The sequence below is a fragment of the Hemicordylus capensis genome, chromosome 1 (assembly GCF_027244095.1).
Source record: "Hemicordylus capensis ecotype Gifberg chromosome 1, rHemCap1.1.pri, whole genome shotgun sequence".
Lineage (NCBI taxonomy): Eukaryota > Metazoa > Chordata > Lepidosauria > Squamata > Cordylidae > Hemicordylus > Hemicordylus capensis.
In genome coordinates, this window is record NC_069657.1 from 407011238 (window position 1) to 407025966 (window position 14729).

Sequence of the window (14729 nt, forward strand, 5' to 3'; positions counted from 1 at the left end):
CACGTTTTGCTCCATAACTCCACTTCTACATGGGCTAGAGCTTAGCTTAAAAAAAAAGAGAAAGAAATCTGAAATCTGGGGGAATCCAGGTGGGCCAAGCAATCTAGGTGACATGCTTATAATCTGGGTACTACCCAGAAAATCAGGGGAGATGGCAACCATACCCATAGTGCTTAGATGCTGCTAGTATGGTGTGCAGGGAAGCAGACCGATGCATGTATTCCTATCTGGATGAGGAATCATGTGCACAAACAGATGCTGGGGGTGCAATCCCGGCCTGCTCTGGTAGTCATGGCTACACATGTTTAGCAGAGTTGGAATCCTGTCGGATCTTGAATCAGCTCCTAAATCTTTTTTAAATCTGAGCTCTCTCCCCCACCACCCCGTCCCACACTCTGTTGGATGGTGGCTGGAGTTTTTAACTTGGGCCGGGGAGGGAAAGGTTTAAACTTCTACTCAATCATGAAGTTCATTGACTAGCCTTGAGCAAGTCTCTATGTCTCAGCGTAACCTGCTTCAGAGGGTTATTATGAGGATAAAACGCACTGCTCTGAGCTCCTGGGAGAAAGAATGGATAGAAATGCAATAAATATTTAATCCTCTTTTATCAAGTCCTTTCTCCAAGGAGCTAAATGTGCCATACACAGTTCCCCACTTTTATCCTCACAACAATCCCGTGGGGTAGGTTAAGCTGCAAGTTGGTAACTGGCTCAAACTTACTACCCAGAGAGTTTCATGGCTGAGTAGGAAATTGAACCCAGGTCTCTCAGCAACTCCAACGCTATACCACATCACACTTGTACAGAAATACCTGTATGAACTTGCATAAGAACATAAGAACAGCCCTGCTGGATCAGGCCCAAGGCCCATCTAGTCCAGCATCCTGTTTCGCACAGTGGCCCACCAGATACCGCTGGAAGCCACAGGGAGGAGTTGAGGGCATGCCCTCTCTCCTGCTGTTACTCCCCTGCAACTGGTACTCAGAGGCATCCTGCCTTTGAGGCTGGAGGTGGCCCACAGCCCTCCGACTAGTAGCCGTTGATAGACCTCACAACTTTCACAATTGCTTGGAACTCTTACAGTCTTCAAAATAATCTTTAAAATGAAGCCACCCTTTAAATAGTGTGATGCAGCCATGATTTCAGGTGGCAAAAGTCCTTAGGAGAACCATCATCTATCAGGGGGCTTGGAACACTCTTCATTTATTCATTCATTCATTTTTGTTTAAAGCATGTGTATATACCTCTTTTCTAAACATATTTCACACAAAGCAATTTCTATTAAAAAGCAGAACATAAAGACAAGGGCTGACATACAGATGCATTGGTGCAGCAAGATCACAGGTTAACCGCACTTCTCAATGAACTGCACCGGTGTACTGGGGAAAGGTCAGTTTTTTAAAACTTTCTCCTCTTCCTTAGGAAGCCCTCTGTGTCACCCAAAAATATGCCCTGAGGATTGTGCAGCCCTTGGGGACATATTTTCAGGTAGCACTTAGGGCTTCCTGGAGAAGGGGAGGGCCTAAAAAAATTGCTGCTTCCCTGCTGCAACCCTCCTGTTAGATGAGAAGTTCTGTTTGGCTGCTCTTTCATTGCACTCTTGCATCCTTGCTCAGCCAACAACTACTATGTTAAGCAAAGAAAACCAACCAAACACAAAAGGCATAAGCAGCAGGCTATAACACCATGAAACCAGCATGGATATTTTCCAAATGTCAGCCTAAATAGGTGGGTTGTAAGGGTTTATTTAAAAGTCGTAACTGTGGGAGTCTGTTGGATCCCCTTGGGGAAGGGATGGAGGCACCACAAATGAAAAGGCTCTAACGCTGGACCCTACAAGTTGGATCTTCATTGACAATAGACCAGAGCTGAGATGAAGATAAACTCCATAAACCTCACTCTATTCATACATTGTTAATTTCACTCACAGGGATGCATAAGAGGTATAATATTTTACAGTGAATAAATTATCAGAGGAAGCTCACACATCTTGGTTTGGCTGCTACAGGGACCAGCTGGAGCTCCAACACCTCTCTTTTAAGACGCCAACGACTGCTTTTCTCCTGAGCATTGCAAAACTATCCCTCGCTCTGCTCTCTCACACATGTACAAAACTACATTAACACACACACTTCATGACTGCTTTGTTCAGAGGCTTGCGGTGATAGGCACACACACAAAAAGTAACACCATCACAAAGAGATGGCTGAGCTGAATAACAATAACACATTTTTGTCAAGGTGGACCAAATGAATTGTTTTCGATGGAGGATTATCCACAGTGGGGTTCCAGTGCTGAAGCTTCTAATGGGGCTCTGGGGATGTGTAGAAACTGCCTTACACAATTCACTGGTTTTATAGAAACGAGTTGGGACATAGGAAGCAGCCTTATACTGAGTCAGACCATTGGTTCATCTAGCTCAGTACTGTCTACACTGACTGGCAGCAGCTTTCCAAGGTTTCAGGCAGGAGTCTCTCCCAGCCCTACCTGGAAATGCCAGGGAGTGAAACTGGGACCTTGTGCATGCAAACAGCTGCCCTTCCACTGAGCCATGGCCCCATTAATATCTCACAGAGCTCACATGTAGTCTCCCATCCAAGTGCAAACCAAATGCTGACCCTGCTTAGCAAAGGGGACAATTCATGCTTGCTGCTTTACGGCCAGCTTGTGCTGCCACAAGACCCTAAAAAGATTCTTAGACATTTCTCATTCAGAGGTATCCATATTTTCCTTTTTTTTGAAATTGAGGTGCCAGCCCTAAAATTAATGTCAAGGATTTAGACTATAAACAGTCCTCATTCGAGATACTGTTTTAATAATCAGTCATTAGATACTGGTTTAATAGTTTGACTATTTTTAATAGTTTGGGTGTTTTACATTTTAAATTGTTGTAATGTTTTAACCTTTTTATTTGTGGTTTTTATTGTTTTGTTGGAAACTGCCCAGAGACTTGCGTTTTGGGCAGTATACAAATATGTTAAATAAATAAAGTAAATAAATAGAAATAAATAATAAAGTTCCATCTCTACAAGAGAAGAAGCTGAATGCAAAGGCAGCAAGATACTCAGTACAGTATTATCAAAGCATAAAGGAGACTGTCACTTCATGTATCCATCAGAGAAATATGCATCTATCACGTGCACTCTGCCTGGGAGAAAGCTTTCATTTAGACTGTCTTTGGGGTTTGATGCCCCGTGTTAATTTACCATTCCATTACACCCTCCCTTGCTTACACACACAAAGACACCAATAAATACACTTTGTTTCTTGGAAGCTTGCCATGCTTTAGAAATCTAGCTAAACAGCTGTTTTGCTGAGTGAAAAATGGAAAGTGACATGTAGGGTGTGGTGGTGGGATTTTGCTGATTCAGATGCATCTTGGTTTCTGAATCTCTTTGAAATGTATATGTTTATTAAAGTAAAGTGCACATTTCCAGGGAGCAACAAATTAAGAGAAGACAATTAATCTTTGGATGGGGAAGTAAAAGAACATGGCAGAATAAAACAGGTGCCCTTCCAACACCAGCCTGAAGGTGGCAGCATTAACATTTCATACAGTTCAGTGAACACTATTTGACAGTTGACACTGGTAGGAATGATGGGTGATATGAACGTGAATGGCTCTAGGTGAGAGACTTTCAATATGTGAAATGTGGGTGTCGGAAAGAAAAGAAGCCTTAAAAGGAAGGTTTTTAAAAACTTTTTCAAAAAAGAAGGTAAAATAAATTTTACTCATTTAAAAAAAGACCCTGTGTCCTTTCAATTAAGTTTGGTTCCATGACATTCCTGCCACCCACACCCCCAAAGTGTATATGGCAAAGTGTAAGGATACAACAACATCACAATTCAGGGTGTGTGTGTGTGTGCATCTGATATATGTGGGAGCCCCACAATCTGTATGTCTCCTTGACGATTCTATTCTCTCCAGACCACACCACAGGTAGAGGCAATTGCCGAAAACATGGAGAGGGAAAACAAGAATTCTGAAATGACCCACAAAGCAATACTATCACAGTCACCTGCCATCAACAGAGGGAGGGGATGACAAAAAAGAGATAACTTCAAAAGGGTTTTAAGCAGACATTTTGGCTTCCACTTCAAGGAACACAGTTGCGCACTGAGTGCCGTGTGTGTGTGTGTGTGTTTAATTCTCTTGCATATGCCATTATGGGCTGTTTTGGACAAGATGCCCACACTGGCACACAATGATGGAGCCATGCTAAAGAGCGTATACATTGTGACGTCGGTGAAGGACATTCCAACATGTTCTAGGAGCATCCCTTTATCATATGAGAGGACTGTTCATCTGAATTGTCCCTCTACACATGCTCCCAAGATAGGGGCGTAGCAAGATTGGAGTGGACCCAGAGACAAGATTTTAAAATGGGCCCCGCCCTCACTGGAGCTCAGCTCATGAAGTAAAGAAATCTTAAATGAGGCTGAATAGTGGTAACAAAAAGCATAGTAAAGTGTGTGTGTGTGTGTGTGTGTGTGTGTGTGTGTGTGTGGACGATGCAAGTCATTTAATGGTACTAGAGAAAGACATGCTGTTCTGGTAGCTCAAGGTCTTAATACTTACATCAATTTCGGAGGATGACTACAACTGAAGGAAGCCCAGGCAGGTGCACGGCTGGAGGAGTCAGTCATGTGACTTGCCTCTGGAGGCCCGCATCCCCAAGGCAGTGGGCCCCCAGACAACTGTCTCCCCTTGCCCTATTATAGTTACGCCCCTGTCCCAAGACCTGTTTAAACCAGTTTGGGGAGCAAATGAACAGTCCCCTCCTGTGATAAAGGAGTGGGCCGAGAATGCATCAGGGTGTATTTTGCCAACATCATGCCAGTGTGCGCATGGCGCAACCCCATCCTTATTGCGTGTGCCAGTGGGCAGCTCCTTTGCTGAGAATTCCACCACTCTTAACACTCTTTCAACCATCGCCTTAGCCCTCTTCAGGCGTTATGTAATGCATGGATGCTGTACCCACATATCAGTGCTCTACAGCCTCGCCTCCTGCTGGCACCTTTTTATAGTGGTGACTCTCTTCTATTTAGCAGCAGGAGAGCGACTAGCCCTATCTCTCCCCAGCAGAGCCTATCTATCTATCTATCTATCTATCTATCTATCTATCTATCTATCTATCTATCTACATCTATGTAAACTGCTTTGGGCACTTTTGTTGAAAAGTGGTATATAAATACTTGTCACATTCATATTCGTCAAGGGGTACACTGCTTATCTGTAGAGACAAACACTGTCTCCAGGAAAGATCCTGCCCTCCTCTGTATTCCCAACTACAAGGAAGATCTCTCCCAGGTATAGCATGTCTCTTTAGGCAGCTGTAGTTGTGGTCAGTGAGGGGAAAGGCTAAGGAGTGTGTCAGCACGAGTGGCAGAGATTGCCTGCACACTTTCACGAGTGTTGTACCTGGAACAGCTTCTACGCTTTTCATCATATCCGAAGGGGCTGAAGGTGATGGTTTTAAGAATGCTGTGGGTGGGGGAATTATCAGCAGAGTGGCACACGGAAGAACATTAAACACACACACACACACACACACACACACACACACACACACTCACTCACTCACTCACTCACTCTCTATTATATTCAGGATTTAAGCCATGGCGTGCGAGGGTCATGTCTAAAAATCTAGGTGTTCTCTTTCTTCTAGAATCCTTGGATTAGATGGTTTCTTTGTAACAGAGGTGCACAACTCAAATGCCCAGGTGGGCCAGAAGCAACCATGACTTGGTGTGTGCGGGGGCTGAGGTTAGGTATCAGCACGTTAATTATTAAATTGGGCTACACTCTTAACATGCAATGAAAAGCCCAAATCATGTGTGAAGTACTCCCTGATAGCTCGCAGGGATTTCAGGGTAAATCTGGCCGATATGTGAATACACACCCTCCATTCCGGAGCAGATGTGAGTTAAAAGCCCTGTGTAAAAAACTCCCAGGAAGTTTTTCACACAGGGCTTTAAAGCAATTTAACTCGCATCTCCTCTGGAATGGAAGGGGTGCATTCACATATCTGCCAGGTTTACCCCAAAGTCCCTGCGAGCTACTGGGGAGACGTTCACACACATTTTGGGTTTTTCATTGCATGTTAGGGTGTAGCCCGATTTATATCCGGGGTAAAAAAAGCAACTATTTGTGTCGGTTTTGGGGGACAACGTCAAGTTCGCAGTGAAGCCTCCCAGTAAACTCACAGTAAAGCCTGCAGTGTGTAAAAGTCTAAGGAGAGGCCGAGAGCTCTTCATAGCTCCTGCTGTTACTACAGTTATTCTGTCCTGAGAGTGAGGAAAAAGTTCCACACGGACTGGATCCAGCCCCTGGTAGGGATGTGCACAGAACCGCAGCGGGGAGGCTCGAAGGCGGTGGGGGGTGTCTAGCTTTAAGAGTGGGGGAGGATGCACTAACCCCTCCCGCCGCTTTTCCCACGGCAGCGTCTGTTTTTTTAAAAGCCCATCGGGACGGCAGCATACTTCCCTGCTGCCCCGTTCCCTGGATATGACCGGAAGTCCCCGACATGCCTGCATGCGCTGGCACATGCGCGGGCAGGCGCGTTGGGGACTTCTGGTCATATCTGGACAACGGGAGCAATGAGGCCGCAGAGAGGTATGCTACCGCCCTGATGGGCTTTTTAAAGAACGGACGCCAGCAGAGGGAAAGCACCCGGAGGGGTAAGTACACCCTCCTCCGCTCTTAAAGCTAGACACCGCCCGCCGTCAAACACATCCCCAGCCCCCGAGCCTTATGTTGTGCAGGCCCACTCTTTAAGAAATATTCCAAGCCAGAAGAACTGTGGTCATCAGAAGTAAACATTTCCCACCGGTTTTTCAAGCTTCTTTGTTGTGAATGCTAACTTGTGCTTCTAAATTCTGCACGAAATGTTCAGGGTATACTTGAATAATCTGATGGTAGGTTTCTTTGAAGTGCAGCAGCTCCGCTGTTCCAGCCCAACAGAGATACAAAGAAAAGTGCAGTCATATAATTGGGCAGTCACCTGCTCACTTGAGTGAGTACTAACAGTCCCTGGGTGAACAGCAAACTGGACCACTTAATTCTTTCCTTGTTCTCCTCCCACAATTGCTGCAGTAGCAGTGCTGGCTTCTGCAGTGGGTGGGGGCCATGTTCTGGCCATCAGTGGTGGGAATGGGGAGATCCCAGGCAGGGCCCCACGCTGGAGCTTCCCGCTGGGGCCCCGTACCCCCTCCCATTGTCCTGAGCTCTGCATCCCCCTAAGGCTGGCCCTGGGGGCAGCCATGGCAAGGCAGGCAGCTTTGTTGCTGTAGTGCAGGCAGCGAGAAGCACAGAAACAGAGCCAGCTCCTACTCCAAGCAGCCGTGCATGCTTCATCTGGATTGTTTTTCTTAAAGAACAGGAAAAGAGAAATTACGACGGCGATAAGCTAGCAGAAGTGACATTCTGCTTCATTCAGAGCATGCTACTGAGGCTGCCGCCGCCACTGCAACCATGTAATGAAATTCCTACGGCGCTGCTGCATATGGCATCCACATTCATCCATCATATCAGCTCTGAGCATGAGCTTCATTCCCCAGCGCTGCAAGGGAAATACAGCCTGAGCTGCCATCCTGCTGGCTGCAGCTCATCAAACATCTCATGCGGGGAAGGCACTGTCACCACCGAGAGAGAGATCGAGATCTGGAAGAGGGCGAGGGAGCAGGTGAGGGGGCAGAAATGGAGTCAAGGAGGCGGAAAGGCCATCCCAAAGAGGATCTACTCCACTCACACTCCGCTCTCCTAAGCACAAGTAAGTTTGGCTGACCTTAACAGAAGTTGCTTCCAAGCAAATATGCTTCGCATCTGGGAGTAAGAATCAATGCATCAATGCAAAAAGCAGATAGTGAGGCTGGTCGCACGGACAAGCTAAGCTGGGCTAGGCCGTGTGTGAGAACCATGCCCAGTCCCACCTAGCCCTGCTGTTTACTCGGGCTGTTAGCCGAGGTTAAGGGAGCAAGTTTTCCCTGACCCTCCAGGCTAATTGCTTGTGTGCTCGCTGGCACTACCTTTAGCCCCAGCAGACACAGAGATGGGTGCCTAGTGCACCCGTCTCTTGGGGGAATCCCCTAAGGCAACATGCAGGTCACGCATTGCATTCTGGGATTCATGGAGGGCCGGAACTTGTTCCCTCTGCCCTGCTCCATGTTTCACAGAGCAGGGCTGCTCGTGTGGGAGTGGGGAGCATGCTGCCACCACCGACCCCTCAATCGTCTGTGGGGAAGGCGAGCTTTTTGGAGAAGCTCACTCCGCCCCCGCCCACCTGCTCTCGGCAACTGAGAGGCTCGCCCCAGTGACTACATAATTTATGCCATGTAATGTGATGTGAAAAAGCAGCCATACAATAAACATTTCCCTGGTTGGAAGGAGGACTGAGACCCCTAATGCATGTAATGCAGGAGAAACATGACTGGATTTCCTAACATCTTTTTATTTTCCTAAAAGAAACAATGAGAAAGTCTAATTGGGATTGAGGCTGTGGTGCGGGGTGTGTGGGGTGTGTGTGTGTGCGTGTGTGTGTGTGTGTGATTTCCTGATGCAAATTCCAGCCTGAAACTGCCACCATCCATGAAGTGAAAAATATACATGCATTGCAAGAAGCTATGTATTTCCCCGCTTTGTAACTAATAGCAGCTTCAGGGCCAATTCACTTTGAGAAGTCAGTAGAACAATGGGGCTATAGTTCAGTGGCAAAGCATCTGCTTCACATGCAGAAGATCCCAGGTTCAATCCCTGGCATCTCCAGATAGGGCTGAGCAAGACTCCTGCCTGAAACCTTGGAGAGCTGCTACCAGTCAGTGTAGACAATATTGAGCTAGATGGACCAATGATGTGACTGAGCTGAAGGCAGCTTCATATGGAGAAAAACATGTTGCAATCACATGTAGCATGGCCCTCAGTGCTCGGTTTGGACAAAATAAGACCCTAGCTTCATATGCCTGGTCAATAAAACTACTTGGATGGTTTTGGATAAGTCACTGTCTCACTAGTGGAATACGGAAAAGAACTAATCCTGTGATACAGTGTTTGGTACACTGTGGGTTGCCTTCAGACCTTGCCCCTGAAAAGTTGAGAGTTAGGAGACCTGATGGAAGAGGGTGGGATGTGGTGTGGAGGGCTGCAGAAGAAAGAATAATTGCCAAAATAAAAAAATGGATGGAGGCAACTTCCATGAGCAGAAGGCGCCTCCATCCAATTTGAAAGGTACCTCCATCTGATTTTTCCGACAATCCCTTCCTTCCTCTACAGCTTCCGAAACACCATCCCACCATGCTCCCCTGACACACAGAGGCACAGGGAGGAGGTATTGTAGGGAGCAGAGACAGGGAGGTTCCCTTGTGTGAGCTTCTTTCTGTTCACACAGATCTGAGTGCAAACCTGAGATGGGCTATGGAAATTCAAATAATAATAACTCTCTTGCACTCCCAGGTTGTACTACTAAGGTTTCAGTCTCATATGAGCCCCTGGTGGCGCAGTGGTAAAACTGCTGCCCTGTAACCAGAAGGTTACAAGTTCAATCCTGACCAGGGGCTCATGGTTGACTCAGCCTTCCATCTTTCCGAGGTCGGTAAAATGAGTACCCAGAATGTTGGGGGCAATATGCTAAATCATTGTAAACCGCTTAGAGAGCTCCGGCTATAGAGCGGTATATAAATGTAAGTGCTATTGCTATTGCTATATGCACTAGTGGAAGAAAACATTCACGGGAAATGTAGCGCACAATAAGAAAACCTCTGGTTATATTGACATGATTTAATTTTTGAGTCCCTTGTTTGTTTTGACTGTACAGTTGTGCCTTGTCAACCATGCGGGTTCCGTTCCTGGAATCCCTCGCAGTTGGTGAATTCGCGGTAGATGAGCCATTGGTTTCAATGGCAAACAGGCGGTTAGGGGAATCATGGTCGCAAAGCGAACGGAAAAAAAGTAAAACATTGAAAGAATCATCTTCTGACCCCCGAAAATGACCCCTGACCCCAGAAATGTCCCCCTGATCTCCACAAATGACCTCTGAACTGCCAAAAATCACATTGACCCCTGAAAATCACCCCCAAATCCCCGAAAACCCCTGACCCTCAGAAATGACCCTCTGACCTCAGAAATGACCCCTGACCCCCCAATTTTTTTAAAAAAAACACCCCCAATTTTTTTTTTGGTTTAATTGCCAAACTGTGGATACTCAGGTTGTGGTTGGTGAGAGCAGTCACATTTCTCAGTTGCAGATACTCAAATCAGTGATTGGGAAAACTGTGATAGGCGAGTGATGACTGTATTGGGGTGAATCAATCATATTTCATTTCACAATATTTGTTATTGCTACAATCAGTGGCTGATGCAATTGATAAACTAAACTGAGTGTTTAATGCACTTATTTCTGAGCTCTGTCTTCTTTCCTTGCACATACCTAACTAGAACAAGTCATTATAGTAGGAACAGGAAGCTGCCTTATGCTGAATCAGGCCATTGGTCCATCAAGCTCAGTGCTTGATGGACTGAGCAGACAGTGCTCACATCTAGTTATTCATTCAAATGCAAGCCAGGAAAAAACCCTGCTTAGCAAAGGGGACAATTCATGCTCACTACAGCAAGACCAGTGTAGGATAACATTTATGCTCCCATTTCTCAGAATGCAAAATTCAATCAAGAGAGACAAAGTGAGTCTCATGACTCCTTGAAGTCACGAGATTCATAGTCACCAACAAGTTTTCAAATGTTCTCTGTCTTCTGGAGAGGCAACGAGGACACGATACTAGGGGGGTTATCTCACTGTGAAGGACAATATTGGAGTTTTGATCTCATGTTTCCGTCTGTGCTAGAAAGAGAACGCCATTGTCTGCTCTGAAAAAACCAGCAGGATTTAATTCCCATTAAATCAATTTATTAAAGCTTAATTTGCATGAAATTAAATTCAGCCCCTATTCAAAGAGCCATCACTCCCCTAAATCATTCAGCACTGGGAAATGAACAGAGGCCTAATTAAAAACTTGGCTGGAGTCATGCCCGCCTATTCCCCTTGCACCACTCAGCAATTCTTGACAGGAGCCTTGGGGCTCTGCTAACTTAATTTGCATACACAAGGGAACCATCCCTTGCTCTCTCTCTGCAGTATTGGTCGTTCACTTCGGGAGCTGATCGTCCATTTTGCTCCTAGCATAACTGGGATGAGGGATCCATTTGTTCAGTCACCATTTTGAGATGGGTCTATGCGGATCTGTTCCCAGGACTTCAGACACATGCTTCTTTGAAATATATGACACCATTTGTTCAGAGCAGCAGCAGTAGTGGCAAAGGAGACACCTGGTGGGTTAGGTAAAGGATGCTGAAGGACATCTTCCTCCTGCCTCAGGACCTCCCCGCTTTGCCACCATCATCTTTCAGGGGAGCAGACCCAGGAGTCATACAAAAACCACTGTCTGGACCATTGAGAGCACCTAGTATTCTGGATCTGCCATCGTGAGGGCGATACTGTATTTCCATGCCTAGTACCCACGCGTAATCCTGTTTTTTGCAAATGGAAGGTGCGGTGCGGTGTGGTGCGGTGACATAATGAGACGTGGGCTTTCCAGCAAGTCATCAACACAGACTGTTTCTATCTCTTCCTGCCACCCTGTTTCTCTCCCTGTCTCCCCCACCGCCCTGTTTTTCTCCCCACTGCCCCCGCCACAGCATTCCTTCTGCTTGCTGATGCTTTGTTCTGCCAGGCACACCGGTCTGCCTCTGCAGCAGAAGAAGATGCAGAGTGCAGCTGTGTGGGGACTTTCCCATTGATTTACGACAAGGACGTCGTCACAAATGAACTGAGGGCTCTAGGCAGGTGTGTGCAACTGCCCTGGGCTATGCATGAAAATGCAGTATATATCATCGGCATATCAATCTGATTTTATTATTGTGGTAGCTGGTCTTGTGGCAGCGAGCATGAATTGTCCCCGTTGCTAAGAAGGGTCTGCTTTGGTTTGTATCTAGATGGGTGACTACATGTGAGACGTTCCCCTTAGGGAATGGGGCCATCGCTCAGAGGCAGAGGTTCCAGGTTCATCTCCAGGTAGGGCTGAGAAGGACTCCTGCCTGAAACCTTGGGGAGCCATTGTCAGTTAGTGTGGCCAGTAGCTAGCTAGATGGACCAATAGTCTGACTTGGTATAAGGCAGCTTCCTGTGTTCCATATTGTGGACCATTCTGAGAACCATTCTGCTTGAAAAGTGGTAGAGAAATGTTGTAAAATAAATAAATACACTGAAGGCCTATAGAAGGTAGTTTTCTGACCATCACTGTCAAGAAAGTGAGCAGAATGAATTGCTTTATTTTATTGTAACCAACACATCCCTTGTAAGAAAGTACACCTCAAAGTGTGCTAGCAATAAACACCACCGTTCCCCTCCGCTGCCCCACTCCACAACAGTGTTTTCTGCCTTTGCTGGTTTTTCCTTACAACGGTTTGATTTATTTTGTTGTTTCTGACTCTGAATCCACAAACCTGTTCAGGAATTCAGACAGAAGGTTCAGTTTGGGCCACTGTACATCTTAGGCTCGGTGGAGAGTGTTCTTCCAAGGTGAAGCTATTTCTATTGTGGTGTTCATCCTCTAAGGACTAGCTTCAGCATGACTTTCTGGGGCTTCTAATACATAGCTCCCATACTGAAAAGCTCCATATGAGCCAGGCTGACGCACATTACTGCCTCTGAGAAAAATGGGATCGTGCTGAGCTCCTTACAGAACACTTACCTCTTTGATCCTTTGTAGGAGCGGCAGCAACCAATCCTTGTTCACCTCACAGTGACTGTCTAGGAAGGTCAGGACTCCTGCCTGAGCCACATCTGCTCCACGAATGCGAGACCGGATCAAACCTGTTAAGATGTACAGACTCAAATGCTCCCTTCTTGGATTTCTAAGCAAGAAATTAGTTGCTAACCAGGCATGCATACATCACCACTCTACTTCCTGAGCACATATGCTCCTTCCATTACATTCCCTGTAGTAGTCCCCTGCTAAATGAATGCAACACTACATTCCTCAGTAAGTTAGTCCCCTGCTAACTGAGCTGAGGCATCTTTTTAATGGTGATTCTCTTATATTTAGCAGGGAGAGAGCGACTGGCCCTATCCATCCCCAGCACAGCATCTTTCCAGTGGCTGTTGCTGGTGTCTATCTTATGTTTCTTTTTTAGATTGTGAGCCCTTTGAGGACAGGGAGCCATTTAATTAATTAATATCTATGTAAACTGCTTTGGGGACTTTTGTTGAAAAGCGGTATATAAATATTTGTTGTATTTGTATTGTTGCATTTATATCAACATGCCATGCCATGTTACATTTGAAAGTGAATGAGCAAGAAGCACTTCTGCCTTCTAGGTGAATAACAGCATCTCTTTTGTTTTGCATAGTCACAAATGCAGATTTAAAAGAGCTTCTTTAAAGGGAAGATTTGAAGTTATGAAGCCCATTTGCAATTCATGAAATCTTTTGGGGTGTCACTGGGAAAGGAAAAGAGGACAGTTTGGGAAGGTTTAGGCAACTTTTGGAGAGCAAAATAATCTAATGCAGAGGTTCTCAACCTTGGATTCCCCCATTGTTGTAGTACTATAACTCCATCATCCCCAGCCACAATGGCCAAAGGAATTATGGGAGTTGTAGTCCAACAACATCTGAGACCCAAGGCTGAGAGCCCCTGATCTAACACAATGAGGTTTGTTACTAAAAAATTCACTGGAAGCAACAGCAGAAACAAATGGAGGGGATTCCCTGTTAAGGGAAACATCTGAGGAATGTTGAGGGAAGGCAGAAGGGTTTTGATACAATTGTGACATTCCTTAACCATAACTTCTTCAAGACACTGAGGCATTTTCTTGAGGAAGGAGAAACCAAATCAAACTCGTGTTACTGTGCCCAGCTCACAACAGCTTCTGCAAACAGTGGGACATTTTCACAATGCATAAAATCCTTGTCCTGCTATGGCTTGTGGCTGTATTTCTCCTTGGAGTCAACTGAAGCTGCATGGCAGCAGCAAAGGGAGTAGGGCAATAGAGATGCAAATATTAATTGGTTGAATACTCTGCTAAAGGCAAAGCCGATTAATCAGTGAGGAATAATTTTAATCGGTGAAAGCAAATTATAATCAGGGGAGATGAGAGTAAAGGCCATACTTGTTTATTTTTAGAAACTATGTTGGTTCCAATGTTTTACTGTAATAGGGAATGGGGGAGATATTAAAGAGCCCTCTCCTTCTAACAATAGGTAGCAATTTTGGTTAATGAAATATAGAGGTCATTCACACAATCAAAAACTGTGTTCTACCCAGGTTTGGGAGCTGTGTGTGCTCCTAATTTTTGGCTGTGTGGAAGCAAGTTTGGAGGAAAACCTGGGTAGAAGTGATTGTATGGAAGCAAGGTAGGAGGAAAACCTGGATAGCTTTTCCTCCTGCCTTGCTTCCACACAATCACTTCTACCCAGGTTTTCCTCTTAGCTTGTCCCCACACAACCATAAATTGGAAGCACACACAGCTCGCAAACCCAGGTAGAACACAGTTTTTGATAGTGTGAATGACCTCTTTGAGTGTGTGAATGACCTCAGTGTTTGCTGTTGACTCAGCCACTTTGGAATTGTGTTGATGCTGCAGATATGTAAACATGAATTGGCCTTTATACTTGCCACGTATGAAGTACTATGTCCCTATGTAATTGGCTTTTATACTTGCCATGTGTTAAGAGTGACAAAAGG

General features: G+C 45.7%; 1 protein-coding gene across 1 annotated transcript in view; it reads right to left on the reverse strand.

Annotated features, from left to right (window-relative positions):
* GALNT14 (polypeptide N-acetylgalactosaminyltransferase 14) overlaps nucleotides 1–14729 on the reverse strand; it is a 373865-nt gene that overhangs the window by 57422 nt on the left and 301714 nt on the right. Inside the window, exon 6 of the mRNA XM_053306849.1 lies at nucleotides 12738–12859. Within this exon, the coding sequence (XP_053162824.1) occupies nucleotides 12738–12859 (122 nt within the window). The remainder of the gene's footprint in view (nucleotides 1–12737; nucleotides 12860–14729) is intronic.